Source organism: Typha latifolia, chromosome 12 (genome assembly GCF_019914945.1).
Source record: "Typha latifolia isolate L0001 chromosome 12, TyphaL0001v2, whole genome shotgun sequence".
Lineage (NCBI taxonomy): Eukaryota > Viridiplantae > Streptophyta > Magnoliopsida > Poales > Typhaceae > Typha > Typha latifolia.
In genome coordinates, this window is record NC_133097.1 from 7,999,640 (window position 1) to 8,018,219 (window position 18,580).

The window sequence follows — 18,580 nt, forward strand, 5'->3', positions numbered from 1 at the left end:
CTCATCTATGAAGTAAAAAAGAAAATAATTATACCTAGAATAATAATATCTATGTGAAATTTTGCAATAGTTCATATGTTTAGGTGTAATTAACTTATAACGCAACATTATATTATTGATACTGGGTGAACAAGCTGCGGCCCATGTGTTAAATCATAAATATGTGAAAAAACGAGGTGTGAAGTACAATTTTCCTGGGTAGAAAAAGAAAAGAGGAAGAAAGCGAAAGGAGGGAGACGAAAGTGAGTGGGGGCAGTCGAGGTGCGGTGCTCCGCGGTACCTTTAGTGTCCCCGAGTTAGTTGTGGGGCTTCACGTGGGTGGGATTCGTGGGAAGAAGCTGGGGCTTGACAAGGCCGGGACGAGAAGTTTTAATGAGTGAATTAGGGATGAGGACATGCAGTGGGGTCCCACGCCTCATGGGAGGAATCTTTTTGACGACCGGCGGTGACCAGATATTTTATTATAAAGTAGCCCATCAATCTTTTTTGCCTCAAAAATAAACTTTTTAATATATGAAACCCTTCTTTAGTTGTTACTAAAATAATATATACCGATGATTTTATACTGCAATTTTTTAGGATTTCTCTAATTCTAGTCATGAATTCTTAGTTCTTAATTCATTTATATACCCTCCTAAAATTGAGATTTGTATGTGTATCCATCCAAGTACAGCTCTTGCACAAATGATTCCAAAATTTTCTTAATTTTGTCTCATAATTAACAAAAAAAAAAGTTACTTATGTAACACGTATAAATATAAATTTATAGAGGGCATACCGCATAACTGCAAAAAAGAGAATTTTGAGGAATATATAATATAAATTATATGGAGAAATTAAAGAATTGATGTGAGTTGGCTCCAAATTATCTGACCCAATTGAAAAGGCTAAGAATCCTAAGAAAGATAAAAGAGAAGTTATATATATATATATATATATATATATATTTTAAAAGAAGTTTATGAAGGAAAGGAGTATGATTTGGCGACAGGGAAACATGCGACCAGTCGTCTTCATGGATAGGACAATGGGGAAGTGGGACTCTTTAGCGTTGAGTGTTAGTTTTGTATGCATAGTGGATTAGTGGGTGTTGGATACTTCGACGTTAAGGCAATGCCATAGTGCTCACTCCAAACTACTAACAAATATTACAAAAGAAGGATAGCAAAAATATGGTATCTTTTGTTTTATTTATTTATTATTATTCACATTCTATTATATAAATATTTATCGTTTAACTTTCACATTTTATATTTAATGTCTAAAAAATACTTGGAGTTACTTTTGCTTTGATAAGCAGGAGGCTTAACTCTAGGGCTTTGGTTTCAAACGCTTGAGATTTATACTACTTTGATACCTTTTTTTTATTGATCAATCTGTATGTCAGTCATATATAGGGTTTTACTCATTATTTTCCCACTCTTTACTCAGTATTATTCAAATTGTTACCTTATTTTATGCTATATATGGGTTAAAATTCAAAATCTATATCACTAGGATCGTAATCGAGCCGACTAAGTTGAATTAAAATTAATTTTGAGCGTAATTATAGGATTAAATTAAAATTAAAATAATTTCAATTTAAGTGAATTTCAAACTTGAGCCTAGCTCAAGCCTGAATAAGTCGTTCAATAAGTAATTTCAAGTTTAAATCGAGTCTTATCAAACTTAATTCAGGTTTAATTAAGTTTGAAATAGGACAAGATTCAATGGTAAACTTATATGAACTAATATAATAATATTATGAGTATTTATATTTTGATCTAAACGTTCATATTCATCATAAATATACTATATACTATATAATATTAAATATTATATTGCTAATTTTAAGTGTTATCAAGCCAAACTTGATTGAGCTCTAAATGAATCCGCCAATCAAGCTTGAATTCGCTCACTTTTAAGTAGAGTTTGATCGAGCCGTTACAAGCCGAACCCCAGCGGGCTCAATTATTTTGGCAGCTCTGTATATGAAGTCATGCATTCCTTTCCTTTCTGAGAGAAGTGGGAAAGAATGCCAAAGACTAGAAGTTAGCCATTCACAAGAAGAGATGGGTCACGGCCCAGCAAGTTCTAACATGGACAGTGGCGAGTGGCCCAAGCATTTAGATTGTTAGAAAGATTGCCTTGTGTTTGTGTCGTCTCGGATCAATTATGAAATTGTAAAATATTTGTTAACGCCACTGTAGCTAATATAGAACTCCATGTATTGGACCCAATTTGAGTCGGATGTAGTTCATTTCTACGAGAGAATTGGTCCAGTTATCCAATAACCATAAATTTTCAAAAAAATATATATAATAGTGATGCTCCTGACTAATACTTTTTGGTTTTATGATAGATTATGACTCAGTGGACTAATCTTAGGTTAAACAAATGAGCTAGCACTTTTTAATATATATATATTTGATAACTAGGGTAACCATCTTAAAAGAAAAATTATAGTGGGCTTAAACTATATGATAACTTCAATATCTAAAGGGAATTCAAACTCATAACCTCTAATATATGTTGATAGAGCTCGACTAGGAGTAAACGAGCCGAGCTTACAAGCTGGGCCTAGCTCAGCTCGAGAACATTTTTATTTGGCTCGAGCTCAATTCAAGCTAGAACAGTTTAGCTCTCGACTCGGGTTCAACGCGATGAGGCTCAATAGCTCGTGGGTCGGTGAAGAAGATAGGTTTGGAGCTTGGAGCTTAGAGACCAATGAAAATTTGGAGATGGCTGATAGGAGCTTAGAGGGGGCCGATCGAAGCTTGTAGACCAAGATCACCAAATATCTTTTTCAGTGGTGGTGGCTAGCAGGAGCTTGGAGATGGAGATGGGTTTCAGTGGAGATTAGTTTAATGGTGAAAGTAGAAATGAGTTTTGGTAGTGAAGAGAGTTTGGGAGAGATAAGATGGTTTCGATAGTGAAGAGGGTTTGGAGAGATAAAGATAGTTTAGCCAATAGGTTTGGGGATAAAGGTTGGAGACTTGGAGAAGGGTTTTAATTCTTCTCTTATATAGATCATACCAGTTGAGATCTAAGATCCAATAGTTCTAAATCTTATATTTATAATATGAGTTTAATTGAGTCGAGCTTAAGTAAACTAGTGCTGACTCAGCTTTGCTCGGTTCGACTCATTTAGAGCTCGAGCTGGATTCTTAACGAGTCGAGCCCACGAGCCTCACAAACTCACAAGCTTTTTTTGACAACTCTAGGCTCAACTACTAGACCACATTATAATTGCTACAGTCTAATATTTCAGCTCACTCATTTCCCAATTCATCCCCATCACCTAGAGATAGATCAAGTTTTTGACCAAACTAGGTATCATCCAAAACTTATTACATAAATAGTCTATTTTTGACGTGTTAGCTATAGAACAAATGACCCTATACATAAACATAAGATGCAAAATACTAAACTTTTCTGTTGATCTTCATATAGTAAGAAAGTCGAGAAGACAGAATATTTGACTCTATTTATCTTATTCATGTCTAGTTTATCTCCGGTTTATCTAATTAACAAATAAGTACTAATTAAGGAATGATAGTCTCACCAGCTATATTTATATGTAATAAAAAAAAAAAAACCGTGGATGAATAAAATATAAAATGGTGAAATTTTCACGTTATAATTTACATAAGGTAACACGGCAACTACAGGACGTCTTTTAGTATTAAATCTAGGGTGTGAGATTATTTAGAGATGAATAAATGTGTGAGGAGCAGGAGGCCCAATTTGGTCAAAGATTCGAGATAGATCTGCCACCTCTGCTCTGTACTCATCCTCCAACTTGGAATCTGTCACGTTTCTTTAACCGCACGCGACAGAAACCAACACCGTCCCTGACGGCTGGCTGCTTCACGCAGCCAATCCCTCTCGTCTCTCCCCATAAAAACCCAAACCCAAACCAAAACCAAACAACAACTAACCCTGAGGCGTTACGTTGGGATTCGATCGTTTCCGAACACGAAAACCGCACGCATAACGGACCGGGGGGAGAAAGAGAGAGTGAGAGAGACGACAGCAGCAGCTATCCACCGCCGTCGGTGTGACGGACGCTTCTCATCTAACGGTTGTTATTACTGCCTGGCCACGTAAGCAGGGGGGGGGGGGGGGGGGGACAAAAACAGTTGACAGTAGCAGTAACTGTTGGTTCATTATGATGGGTGGATGGATGGATGGATGGATGGATGGGATGTAGATCATGGATCGTTCTTTCTTCTTCCTCTTCGTTGAGTTGGTTGGGTTTTGTTGGGAAGTGGTGACGTGACAATCCCCTGATCACGCGCTGCCCGCGAAGAAGCCGAAGCTGATAAAAACCGTTGGGAATTGATAATTCTTAAGTTTTTGTGGTTTTTTTTATTAATTTTTTTGTGTTTCTTTTTGTATACAAACAAACGTCCCCATAAAATATCACTATGTAGAAAGGAAATTGTCGAAAAACACCCTATAATTTTCTTTTATTATTAACCTTACCGTTAGTCTGCTTAATCAAAGGGAATTTTTTGCTAAGAGGTATTATAAGTACGTTTCAATTTTTATAAATAATAATTGAATATACTATATTCTGTTCGTAGATCATGCTAAATTTAATTCAAGACGCTTTAACATTAAATTATCAGTCAAATTATCTTATTTGCATGTATAGCTTTTTTTTTTTATGAACATTTTTCATGCAATTTTTGATGACTAATAAGAGTTAAAACTTTGAAGTAATTAACGCCAAAAAGACAAATAATTTAATAGGGTACCTATGTACCACCAATCATTTCCTTTGGACCTCATTAGAAGCTTAATATCTTTGTAGGATTATGTGCCTTGTGCTCATTAATAATACATCCAAACATTCCCCTAGTGCTTCACAATTATACCACCTTAATTATATCATCCACTAGTAGACACTGTCATCATCACCTTATTATTATATTAACATCTCCTACGTGTCATATTCACAAACATTATCTCATTAGTGCTTAATAATTAATTAATTAATGTCACATCTTCCTAGCCAACCAAAAAAATTTTTTAAAGGAAATTTATCAAAAACAGCTTACATTTATCTTTTTATTGTTATTTACACATTTATCACATTGATATTTATTATTGCGCACTATATTTTATTTTTATTCTCTAAAATATCTGAAGTTAATTTTAATCTCTCCTTATTATCCTGACCACTATATGGTGTTTATAATAAAAAATTAATTTTTATTTTTGAAAAGAGTATGTCGCGTGCTGTAAAGAAGCTGCCACGAGATACGCGCATAAACTTAGGATAAGTAGCGGAGCAGCGAGGGTGCGTGATACCTTCCTTGTTGCGGATAGCTATCGGGGCCCACCTCGATCGGTTTCTCGCTGCTATCCAACTCCAGGGGCTCGGATACCGAAATATTCCAGTCGCTATCCGCCCCACTATCGCTATCGCTATCCGGGTGCCGGGCATGAGCTGGACCCCTCCTTCCCCCCCCCTATCACGTTCTCCGTAATGGGAGGCATCTGCTGCTGCTGATGTGGGACCCGCGACCCACCATAAACCCTACACCACCGACAAAGCTCTCGGATTGGGTGGCGAGTGGAGCCCGCCCGAGGCGGGTATTATTCCTTCCTTCGTCGCCAATTAATGGCAGCGGTCCCTTCTCGGGTAGTACTTCGGAGTCGTCCTTGCCATGTTCGACTGAACCTTCTCGCTTCCTTTGAGAAGGAAAAGAGACTCCTTCTAGTCTTCTTTTAGCCGAGGAGAAGATTTTGTCACATAAGACCCTGTGTTCAAGCGAATTCTAGATTTGGCACTGTTTATTTATTTATTTATTATTGATCGTGAGCGAGTAGAGTAATCTAAAATATTTACGCGAGATTATAGGATTAGAGCAGAAGATTGTTATATACGATGTGTTGGCATGCTCGAATTGAATTGATATATTCTACTTATTAAGTATATACTATATATATGTTGAGTATCACATGTTTTTATTTCACAATTAAAAAAAAGAACAAAATATAAAAGAGACTTTATATATAACTCATTAACACTTACTTAATTGTTATATTTTGATACAAAGTAATATTTAGTTTCACATTAGACTAAGACTCCATGAATTCCCAACAGTCACCATATACAAATTAATACTGTAATCAGTAAAAAATAAATGGCTGGGACAACAAAAGCGCGTTAAAAATTAAGCCGAGGTGTGTTTTGTAAAATTCCCAATGATGATGGACCCAGAAGGAAATAAAAGCAGCAGCACGAGGAGTGCTCGCCGTACTTTACCTTACCTTCTACTCGTCGTGCGTAGTGGCACCGTACGTTCTTCGAAGCCCATCGATCGGAGACCGTTGATTTGACAAGGCCGGCAGAATCTATGGTTCAGGGGAGGTTGTCCAGAAGAGGAGTTCAGTTAGTGGGTAACAGTGGTACGAATGGTGAGAATTAGTGCGATGTGATGACTAGGATTGGGTTCATTAGCAGCCCAAACGATGCGGACACTCGTGTTTGACCGGTCGTGATCACAGTGGTGGCTTAATTTATTCCTCACACTTATAAATATTGACATTCTTTGCTTGTAGGAAGAGATCAAATGGAGCGGTTTGGATGTTTTCAAAGGTAAGCTAATATATATCACAATTATAGCGATGTTGATTGGTCTACACGGATAGATTCTGTAGTGAGAAGAGCCAAAGTCTTCTATATTTACTCTAAACACGCTAGTGCATCTTTTAAAAAATATATATAATTAAATTGACACCTTCTAATTAACTGCCCATTTTTTATTTATAGACCATTCAATTATCTGATCGGTTTTCTCATCTTTTTGATGATGTTAACATAAAATATTAAATAATTATCTTATTCTTATTGTTTTTTTCCTATAAAATAGTAGTAGAACGTTTCTAAGTAAATGAGATAGAGCTTAAGAAACTAACGAAATAAGCTGGGCAATGGTTATCCTAATATTTGGTTGTCGCTTTGTCACGTGACATCCATTATACCGAGTAGCTTCACTGAAGTAAGTTTCAGGTTGCAGAGGATCTTGCAGACTGAGCTCATTTGAATGCACTCTTCCCTTTCACACGAGAGAGAGAGAGAGAGAGAGAGAGAGAGAGAGAGAGAGATTCATGTGGACATGTTGACCATATAGAGAATGGGTTTCACGTGTACTTTTGTATCGAAGAAGCTACTCCAATTCGCGTGACAAGGACTTCATCTTCTCTAGATTCTACTCTCTCTTTATATTGTTCCATAACTATTATTAACTTCTTCTGTTTTATTACTAGTTTCTCTGATCTTCTGTAGGCAATAATGGAGCTGTACTAGTGATTCTAGTGACGGTGATAGTTAAATATTACTTAGTCGTCGAAGGAACGTACCCTAAACCAATGAATTAAACTTTTTAAGAACTTCACTGTGATGGAGATCCACATGACATGCAAGGTTGGCCAATTTCCGTTACAATCTCGCACCATGCATGCATGGATGGTCATCCATCCTGGTGCTAGAGCTAGCGCCATCCATCATCGATCCCCCACCATGCCGAACCTGCCATCATGAGATCACGCTACCAATCTACGACTCCACTCCGTCACGAAGTTCCACACGTCGATCGTCTCTCGTAGAGAGAGAAAAGAGAAGGAGAGAGAGAGAGAGAAGAGATAAAGGAGAGAGAGAGAGAGCGAGAGAGAGAGAGGGGTCCAGAGTAACGTCACTCCGCTCCACGCCAAGGAGTGGGACCCACCTAATGAGTCAGTTTGCAGAGAAAGACTGGAAATTTCTATGCTTTCGCGGCCTTGCAAGCCAAAAACGCATCAATCGTTTGGTACGGAACGTAATCATTTCCTTCCACCTTAATTTCTCTCTCTCTCTCTCTCTCTTTCTCTCTCTCTACCACTCACTTCTCTCTCTCTCTCTCTATTTATTAGAGGGGGGTAGGAGCTCAGTTCTACTCTTCTTTTTGCTCCTCTTTCCCTTGCTCTGGTTGTTAATTCCTCTCTTTTTCTTTGCATGGATGGAGATCTCTACTGCTCCCCACCAGGTAAGCCTAGATCATCCATAGCATGCCATAAACCTTGCATATTAGCAATTCTTCCGCATCATTTTAAGATGAGACTAAATTGACTTGATCTGGTATTTGATTTGATTTAGCTAGAGAATTTTTTTTTCTTTTGGTTCTGACCTTTTGTGTTTGAGTTGGGAGTTGTTTGGTCATGGATCTTTGGTACTCTTTGGTTTCACAAACTTTGCCATGAAGCTTGAAGCTTCTTTTCTATGAGGTGCCATTATAAAGGTGAAATTTTTAGCCATTTTGAGTCTGAAAGATTGTTTCTTTTTCTTGTTCCTATGCTTTATTTTGAGTTGGAGATTTATTTTTCCCTTTGGATTTCGGCTTTCAAGTTAGATACGAAACTTCAAATTATCGATTTTTGGCCAAGTATCTGGCATCTCTAGTTAACCTATGGATCATGTAGAAAAAGACCCAATTGGGCTTCTAAGGTTTCTCAACAAGAGATTTTGTGAATGAGAGGGAGAGAGATAATTGATTAGTCTGATCCATCCTAAAGCTAGTAGTCATAAGGTTATTTTTGGGTCATTTCAGTGACCCATTAATTTCACACTATAAGATAGATGCTTCCATTCTTGTAGCATTTATTGGCATTTCTTCCTTCCATTTTAATTGTATGTAGAAAAGGATAAGGATCCCTTGACAGTTAAAAGTGCATTTAAGCACTGCAAATAGGACAGCACTTCACCAGCCATGATCAGGAGGAACACCAGCTTCATTAAATTCCCATCTCACAGAGCTCCATCTTTTCATCAAACTCATCAATTCCTCCTCCAATGTATTCTAACCATTAATGATTTCTCCACAGCTCATGGCCAAGTACCCACTGGAAGAATTTCCAAATTGCCCCATGACACATCAACACCAGCAACAACAACAACTGCAGCAGCAGCAGCAGCAGGAGAGGAAAGTGAGGCCTCATCCTGATCAAGCTCTTAAATGCCCAAGATGTGATTCCACTAACACCAAGTTTTGCTACTACAACAACTACAGCCTCTCCCAGCCCAGATACTTCTGCAAGGGTTGCAGGAGGTATTGGACTCAAGGGGGGTCTCTCAGGAATGTCCCAGTTGGAGGTGGATGCAGGAAGAACAAGAGATCCTCCTCCAGCTCAGCCTCCCCTTCCTCCTCCTCCACCTCTTCCTCTACCTCGTCCAAAAGAGCTCATGATCATCAAGATTTGATCACCAATACCAACCCAAGCCCACTTCTCCCTACCCTCATGCCTCCTGCACCTCTCTCTTATGACCCAAATGATCTCTCGCTTGCCTTTGCTAGCCTTCACAAGCCACCACCAGCCAGTACTGCTAGGCAGCTAGGCCTAGATGACCACCATGAGGGTTTCTTTCTAGGAAACCCTAACCCTAGCACCAACCATCCACCTACTGCTCCTACCAGTGGATTCCTGGACATTCTAAGAGGTGGGTTTTTTGATGGTGGTAGTAGTAATAGTAATAATAATAATAATAATGACAATAATAATAACCCAAGTGGATTTCACAACTTCTACTATGGGTTTGGTGATGGTGGTGTTGATGGAGGAGAGGTGGTGCTGCCGTTTGAGGGAATTCCACATGGTGGTGCAACTCAAGCAATGGCAGGTGCTACAACTGGAGATGTAGTAGCAAGTGGCCAAGGGTCTTGCAAAGCAATGGATGGAGGAGAGAGCAAGGTACTGATGGGTCTACAATGGCAGATGGGTGGAGATGGCAACATGGTTGTGGAACCTGGAAGAGATCACTACTGGAATGGGGTAGGTTCTTCTTGGCATGGACTCATCAACAGTTCCCTGATGTAGAGTTGCACTGAGCTGAGACAGTGCTATAGGTTTGTCCCAACTGCTGCATCCATGGATGGAGTTGCATGCCTAAAATTTCCTAATTTGGGAACTCCTAAAGCCCTATCTTCTTCTCCATTGTAATAGTCTTCTTTTTAACTGCTTCCATCTTTTGTTTGAGTGCTAGTTGATCTGACAATCATAAAGTAAATCAAACATTCAGATTTATTTCCAAAACAAGGAGTGAGGGTATCAGCTACTGGTGCCACTCAAATACAATTTTGCTTGGTTTGCATGACCATAAGTAAATAGGAACAATTATGTGTGTGGGAATATATAATGATAGATCAAATCTATGTGAGGATTTTGTCTGACCTGGGAATCTTTAGGAGGTAACCTATAAAGTAGAACAACAAAATCTAGTGGGAATATCTTGTCTGCATAGGTGTTTTATCTTCGCTGATTGGAGAAAGCATGGCCCCTTGAGTTGGATTCGTACAGGAGCATAGCTTAATAAACTCATATAATTTCATGGTGTTTTGCTTACCTTAGGTGCATATTTGTGGCTCAAGATATGTTTTTAGATCTTTTTTTTTTCTTTCTTTTGAGAAATAAGATATGGGCTTAGATCTTGTCGAACCTAAAGTAGCTAGCATCATTAGAGCATGCACTAGCTTTCGGAATTCTTAACCTAAAGCATCTATGAACTGAGGGGTACTCTCTCAAAGATGACATGGGATGAGCATCTTGGTTAAGCATCCTTGACAGTAGCATTTCAACAAGCACAGCCAAAGCTTCTTCCTTCTGGAGAGAGACCAAAAAAAAAAAAAAATGAAATAGAAAAAGAACCACTTGGGAGTTTTTGAACCTTTAGTTGACTGCTTAATGGGTTCTTTTTATCGTTGTAAATTTGAGTTGGGTTACCAAAAGATCTTAAGTTGAACGTATCAAACGATTCGAACACTATTCTAGCTTCCACAGCATCAGTGATATCTGCGGGTACAACCATAAATGCGAAACTCGGCATCCGGTACCTTGACAGTAATATGTCGGCACCGACTTCGAGCTATAAACATATCCACGCTAAATACCCGCAACACGTGTCAGCCACATGTCTGTCGGTCTTCTTCCCAACCAAAATAGTTTATCTTTTAAATGCACGGATAGAGCAGCACTCATTTGAAAATTATCTTCGTAGGACGGACACGCCCAGACCGAATGGAAGCTTCCTAAAACTAGGATTAGCAAAATCAATCAAATGCCATTTGAATTAATTGTTCATGAAAATTTCAAGATTAAGGACGCCATACTTGATGGTATAGTAGTATACATTATTGTTATTAGGTTGCTTTTATACACCGATAATAGTTTTGTGGTCTATGCTCTCTCCTTATGTTTTCTTCTTAGGAGATGCAAGATCTTCTACTTGATGGTACGCCAGAACAGAATAGCATGCTTCTTTGATGCAATAATTCAAAATTTGGTGTGATTTTAAGATAATTAGATCACCACCGTCATCGCTAGCACCAGCACCTTCTCCACGGTGCCGCCTTCATCGTCAAAAATGTAGTATAATGCAATGTCCAGAAGAAATGGTGAAAGGGAAAATTGTCGAATTTATAATTTACATTAAAACTTGAAGTTAACTCTGCAAATGATGGAGCTGATTGAGCGTAAGAGAAATGAATGCAGTAATCCATTATGCTAGTACATATCAAGATTGATAACATGCATATAAACAAGCTCAGCATGGTCACCGGAAAAGCAACTGTTAGCAAACCTAGCATCTTGACCTTGTCGATTGACTGCGGGAGTATGATGATGACAACACCTACACAGAAATAATTTTACTGTCAATGAAAGCAAAACTGCAGATTCAAATTAGTTTTAAAGAACAGATTATCTTGATTAGCCTCAGCCTCATACTTTTAGCTATATATCCATCTGTGCTCGTGAAAGGAACATTGGTACTTCAATGGTTACGGGCAATCTTACATGAAATCATTAGTGAAAGATGACATGACATTAGAATATTATGTTGCATTTTAGATGTCCTTTTTCACAAAATCTACGACTTTCAACCATGTTTATCAAATATGTCTGTATTTAGACAAAGCAAATAGTAGTTTTTTCATGATTCTCAAAACCCTCATTTGGCCTGATGCCAAGTTGGTAATGGGATCACTATCCAACTATACCAGTGAAAAATGCAAAGTGTTTGTCTGCTAACAAGGTAAGCAATGAGTCACGAAACATACCTGATACATCTTTGGTCCTTTCTTTAGCAAATAGCCAACACTGTTCAAATTATCCACAAATGTATCGATATCTGGAACTCTCAAGCTAATTCTATCTGCCAAGCTGTATATCTCCTGCCAATGAATACACAATACAACATAAATATGTCTAACATAAATCCAAAAATAAAATAAATTGCTTTGTGGCTTACAGAAATTGAAAAACAATCTTTTTGGTCCAATTCAGATTGCTTGTTGAGGGCACTTAAAAATCTCTTCGCCTCCTTTTGTTGACTCATGCCACCACTACGAGCAAAATCCACAATACCATGCTCATCGACATATTTGTCATATAAGGATTCCTTCATTATCTCAACAACATCCTGCAAAGTGCAAACCCAGTTAATGGAATATAACATTTCCATACTTCAAAAGAGTAGAGGAATAATAACCTAGAAACCAATTCTAGGAAAGCAAAATCAAGTATAGGTTCATCAGAACTTTGAACCAAAACAACATCGTGTACCACAAATTATACCTGAATTGAATATCAGGAAGTAAATTACCTTAGCATCTTCAACAGTAACTACTTCCCTGAGATCCACCCGGGCACGAGCTTCGGCCAATCTTACCAGACTTTCCAACTGTCTTGCTGTGATAGGTGTGCCATCAGCTGAAGTATTACGATCCCTTAGTCGCAAATAAAATGATCGTAAAATCTCAGCTGCTGGTTTAGACATTCTGAAACAGATAAGCAAAAGAAATCAAGGGTAGGAGAGGAAGCAACTTCAGATGACATGCCACATCCCATAAGGAAATTGGAATTAATCATGTAATTTTACAAATTTACCTAGGGAAAATGAAATTCCTTGCATAAGTTATATACTTGCGAAGAAGGGGACAAGGTAATGGAACAAAGTCCTTCTCCATTTGTGGGTCTAATCTCAACCTTGAAGTTAATGAGCTACTCTTGACTGCAAAGTTGGTATCCCCATCACAGGGCAATGCTGCATAATTGTCACCCAATTAATGAAAAATGTAAGTAAAACTTTTCATAATAATCAATCACAAGCTCAAGAAGTTGTGAAACTAGTACCTCTTCGTAGCTTCTTACTGCGAATCAGATGTTCTCCATCATTCGAGTGAAGCTGCAGGTCAAAATTATATTTATATATTAAATTCCTAAGTGAAAATATAGTTCATGTGGATTCTCAAATGCATATAAGAATTGTCAGTTCACCAGTAAGATACATTACATATTTCAATCCTAATCTCCTATATCACATGCATATTGCATATAGTGGAGAATAAGAACGGAATTCAGGCATGGTTGCTTACTGCCATTATATGATCAGAGACTCTCTTGTCCAGCAGTTCATCTGGTTTGTCGAGTAAAATGAAAACCAAATCAAACCGTGAGAGCAGAGCAGCACTCATTTTCAGATTTTCATTGACTGTTTTTGCTCGGCTGCAATAAGTTATACAGATTCAAAGAAAAATAACAAAAATCAGCACATGTTGTAAAGTTCATCCTACTTGTGATGATCAAAGATGTTAAAGATGAGAGAGGGTGTCATCTTTAAATGTTAAAAGAAACAGAGCAAATCAGTTTTATGTGCAAAAATTAGATGATCTCTGACAAAGATGATTGAGTGTCGGCAGAAAACATACTGATAATACCAGGCAGGTATTTAAAATGTTCCTAACTCTGGCCTCTGGGTAGTTGGCCGTTGCAGATTATCATGGATTAGAAAGTCAAGCTTCTGATCATCACATTACAAATTGGAGAAATATACTAGAGAAAGGGCTATTGTATCTTAAACTTTTCACACCATTTTATACCAGTTAAGTACCAGTATGGCAGACAATAAAGTACAGATAAAGGGAACTGCAATTATTTGTTTGTCTCTATGAAAGTTAAACTGCTTTTCAGGAAAGGACAAAATAACATTTTTAATAGCCAAACTGTCTTTCAGATAATATGTAATTATTTCTAGAGAACAATTGTTCTGAAGAAAACCATAGCTTGTCTCGTCATATACACACAAACCTCACCAAATTGACAATCATGATCACAGTCTGAGACTCCTGCCAGATTATTTGACAATCTACCTACCAATTAACCATTGTCGAGCATCTTCAACATGACCATAACATATTCACTTGTACTCCGCAATCTATTATCATATTATAGTGAAGGTTAATTGCCCCAGTATCCAATTTAATACAAACAAAAGGTAGAATTTCTCATGAAAGAAAGCTATAAATGAAGCGTTTACAAGTAGGGAGATGAACCTACTTATAATGACCACCCACAGGATTTGCTGCTGCCAATACAGAAGTACGAGCAGATAGACTTGCTACAAGACCAGCCTTTGCAACGGAGACACATTGCTGCTCCATGGCTTCCAGAAGAGCCTAAGAAACTGAAATTCACTTAGAAAATTAAAGCATTTATATGATATAGAAAGTTCTATCAATGATCAGAACTACCTCACCTGATGTTCAGCAGACATTTTATCAAACTCATCAATGCAGCATAATCCACGATCAGCGAGGACCATGGCACCTGTTTGCCAAAGCCAAAACTGAGTTTGCCAAACTTGAAAAAAAAACTAATAGATCCTATCAGGACTGAGAGCAAAATTGATTACTGACTCAAGAAACTAATCACTCCTTTACAAGATGCTGTGTGAAAAGGAAAGAAATTTTCACACGACAATGTTCAATATAATTAGTACCAGCCTCAAAAGCATAATCACTTGTCATAGAATCTTTAACCACTGCAACAGTCAGACCAGCATTTGTTGTTGCATTGCCACACACATAGATGCCCCTTGGAGAAACTGCTGCTGCTGCTTGCAAGAGTTGACTCTTACCTAGTCCAGGATCACCTACAATGGCACGCTAGAAAATATAAGTATAGTTTCTTTATTGGCTATTGAAAATTGAAGCATTAAACAAGCATATGACAAATTTGTCAGTTACCAACAACAATGACATGAATGTCCCCTCGAACTGGGACCTTGTTTTGATCCATTGAATGCTTCTGCACACCACCAAATAGTGCAAGAGTGATACCAGCTGAGGAAAGGACAAAGAATCAATTGCTCAAAAATATCAGCAGACAACAGTGAAATTCAGTGAAAACAATGAAGCCACTAGGATATTTCATTATATAACCAATACAAAAACTTTTAGACAAAAAGTATAATGCCATATGCACTTGAAGTATGATCCAAGATGTTCTCTGAAATTTATTGATTGCTCCTCAGATATGCATAAATAGTATGATTAAGAGATAGTTTCATAATGTAATCCATTTAACTAACTGAATAGTTTTACGCTCTATTTTTTACGTGACCTTTATCCATAATGCTAATTAAAGTTTCTCCATTCCTCTAGGCCAGGTCATACCATTCAGTAAAAGATTACACATTGATAATATTGCCAAGGAATCTGAAACTTCTATCAAATATTTCAACACGTATGTTATACCAAATAGACTTACCTTTTACAAGTTCATGACCATAAATGGATGGGCATAATGACTGAAGTATTTGACGGAAGACATCAGAGCCATGCTCCTCTGAAAACTTAACAATGAATTCCAGATCCCTTTGGGAAAATGCATGGAAGTCTAACAACATTTTAGCTCTAGTTTCAGAACTATTCATGTTAAAATCTTTGGTAGTGGTCTGGGCCTTGGAGTTCCTGACTGAAATTGCTTCCAGATATAAGTAATACAACCCGTGATTCTTGTTTTTTGACTTTCCTGGGGAAAAAAAAATCAGAAGTTAATCCGAGTGCATCCTCCAAAATGACATTGATGAAACCCATGTTTCATATATATTACATCAAATATTCAAAGCTTGAATCAACATTGTTCAATGGTATCTAGACTAACAAGGCATATGATGTTTAAATGATGGCATTTTGAGAAGATAATAAACAAGATTACCATATTAAAAGGTCATGTACTGCAAATGAACTGCTAAAACTAAAGAACATGAAAGGACTTGCCACCTAGTCCATTAATAGTCATGTATTGCAAATTCTGAACTATACCTCCACCAACATCCATGTAATTGTTGATTACTTTTACAATTCCGGTAACGGTTACAATGTCTCCAGGGAGGCAAGAATCGACAAGATCCTCAGTCAGCTCACACTCCACGGTTCGAGGAACCCGACCTTCTTCATGACTCTCAGATTTGAGTAACTCCTGAATCCTGGATGACAAGGAAAAAGAAAAGCGCCAGAGTTTTAGCATTGCAGATGCATAAAGAAATTCATTTACTTGAAATCACATGCCTTATCTTTTGAAAATCCATTAATTTGGCACTGGATCTGATTGGGCCAAAAGTTCTGCTTTTGCATCCATGAACACTACAAGTCACCGGAGGCGAAAATTTCCCATCGGAAAATACACGTGTGATGACAGTTCCACATTTGCCACATGCAAAATCCAATTGCAGCACAAGAGGCTTCACCGTGCTCACTTTGACCACAGTACCATGCACGGAAATAAATTTCTCTATCATAAAATAACTTAAAGTCAAATTTCCTCTCTCTGATGAATACAAGAAAACGACATAGTACAGAACGTTCAAGAATTACTAATATATGCCGCTTTCAAATTCTTCAAAGCAATCAGCGACTCAGAATGGTTATAAAGCCTAATATTAATCTTCTCTATATCCTCCAATTGGAAATCCTGCCCGTTCGAACACAGAGCCTAACAGAAATATTATGAATCGTCAATTGAAGGGCAAATCTATAGGTCAGCCGCAACCGAATTTATCATGAAATCTACCATGTGAGCCGCAGCACCCATGCAGAGCAAAGCTTCTTTAGGGTTTTCTTGAAGAGCGCCATACAGTTCCTTAACTCCGCATGCCTTCCGAAACTGCTCGAAGTCGACCGGAAGAAAGAAGACGCCGTTGTCGTTCTCCACCTTACGATTCCAAGTTCCGACACATCATACCATACGGATCGAAGCCCTAAATATCAAATGGACTTCGAGAAGAAGCCCTAATGGTAGACATACCTGAGAGAGGAAATGGCGGGCTTGGCGTGAGGTGAAGAAGGGGTTAAGCGCGGATATGAGTTCGAGCTTGGGATCGTCCATGGCGAGATCGGAACCTGGGAAGTAGTTGGACCAGATCCGCGCCACCACGCGCGGATCCGCGGCGAGATGGTCGCGAATTCGGGTTTCCGGGGAGTCGACGTACATTGTGGCGGGAGTCTGGGGGCGAGCTCGAAGCGAGACGAAGCGGTGAGCGGCAACGACGAGATTTTATTTTCGGAAAAAATATAGAGAATTTTTTTTAGTGCAACATAGGATTCAAGAGTCGAAAATTAAATATAAGCCGGACAAAAAGTTAATCGGCACGAGACTTATCAAAATTTAGTAAATATAATAAGCTATCTAATTTAAACTTCAAACAACTTGGTCGTTGAACTATTGCTTCAAACACCCTATCAAGCTACTAGAGTTGGTTAGTGTAATATATGAATTTTATTTTAAACGAACGAGCTGTACAACTATGCTAATTGCTCCTTAAATTGAGGTAGCTTAAGTTTGCAAAATATTACAAAATTCAAATAAGTGTTGTCATTCAGGCCCATTGAAAAAGTGATTGACGACTTCATTCGTTAGTGGGTGATCCAATCAGTCACATAATTACACTCACGGAATACATGAATAACTCAGTATTCCTTAACCCTTTTAATTAAGCTAATACATTCACCGCCAAAATCTTTGTCTATTCAAACTTGAGGTCTAGCAAAAGAGGAGATTTTTATTTTTAATTATTTAAGATCCTTAAGATTAGATATAAGTTGAACACAGAGCTAACCATCCATAAATATAAAAGTAGTAATACTTTTTATCAAATTTTAGCTAATATATTAAACTATTTAATTTAGACTTTAAGTTATATGCATTGCCAAACTATTGCTCCAAACTAAATACCGCTGAGACATTACTCTAAGTTATCAATTGGGCTAAGCTATCACCCATCACCACATAAATTTTATAATAATAATTATTTAGAATTAGAATCGATTCCATAGCCTTTTTATTATAGTTGGAAGAAATTTTCGAAGTGGGTCGTGGAATTGAGACCCAAATTAGGTAGTAGCCGGCAGTAAAGTTTTTCTACAGTCCCATATGTGGCAGCTCATGATTGGGTACTGGCCATTACTTTTTTATGCCGTAGTCTCTGGTTGAATTAAACTTTCATATTTGCTCTTAATCTTTGACGTCAAAGCTTTGAAGTTTTGTTTTTATTATTCTCGATTAATCAAATGATCACTCAATGCAAAAATACAATATATTTTCTTAAAAAAATTAATTGCTATGAATATAAAGCGCTATACCGGCATGAGCTGCTCAAAAGCTGAACTAACGATCCATGAGAAAAAAAAAACCCTTTCCATGTACACCTAAGATTAAAAATTTGTCTACAGGGAGTACATTTTATTTCAATCCAATGTAACGTTCAATCCAATCAAAG

At 37.7% G+C, this 18,580-nt stretch overlaps 2 protein-coding genes across 2 annotated transcripts; one reads left to right on the forward strand and one right to left on the reverse strand.

The window, feature by feature from the left end:
• The first annotated feature begins 7,856 nt into the window (after positions 1-7,856).
• Positions 7,857-10,059, forward strand: LOC140799114 (dof zinc finger protein DOF2.1-like). The gene is made up of 2 exons (XM_073153265.1): positions 7,857-8,018; positions 8,854-10,059. The coding sequence occupies exons 1-2, from the start codon at positions 7,992-7,994 to the stop codon at positions 9,841-9,843; spliced, it is 1,017 nt and encodes a 338-aa protein (XP_073009366.1). The 5' UTR covers positions 7,857-7,991; the 3' UTR covers positions 9,844-10,059.
• A 1,370-nt stretch (positions 10,060-11,429) lies between these two features.
• Positions 11,430-17,380, reverse strand: LOC140798505 (probable DNA helicase MCM8). Its single transcript, XM_073152355.1, has 17 exons — positions 17,110-17,380; positions 16,876-17,016; positions 16,680-16,797; positions 16,374-16,596; positions 16,128-16,291; positions 15,571-15,834; positions 15,048-15,143; positions 14,801-14,953; positions 14,558-14,628; positions 14,359-14,477; positions 13,398-13,527; positions 13,156-13,207; positions 12,910-13,066; positions 12,626-12,800; positions 12,272-12,442; positions 12,081-12,194; positions 11,430-11,653 (listed from the first exon to the last, which is right to left on the reverse strand). Exons 1-17 carry the CDS (start codon positions 17,293-17,295, stop codon positions 11,603-11,605), a joined length of 2,385 nt encoding a protein of 794 aa, XP_073008456.1. The 5' UTR covers positions 17,296-17,380; the 3' UTR covers positions 11,430-11,602.
• Between the last annotated feature and the right edge of the window lie 1,200 nt (positions 17,381-18,580).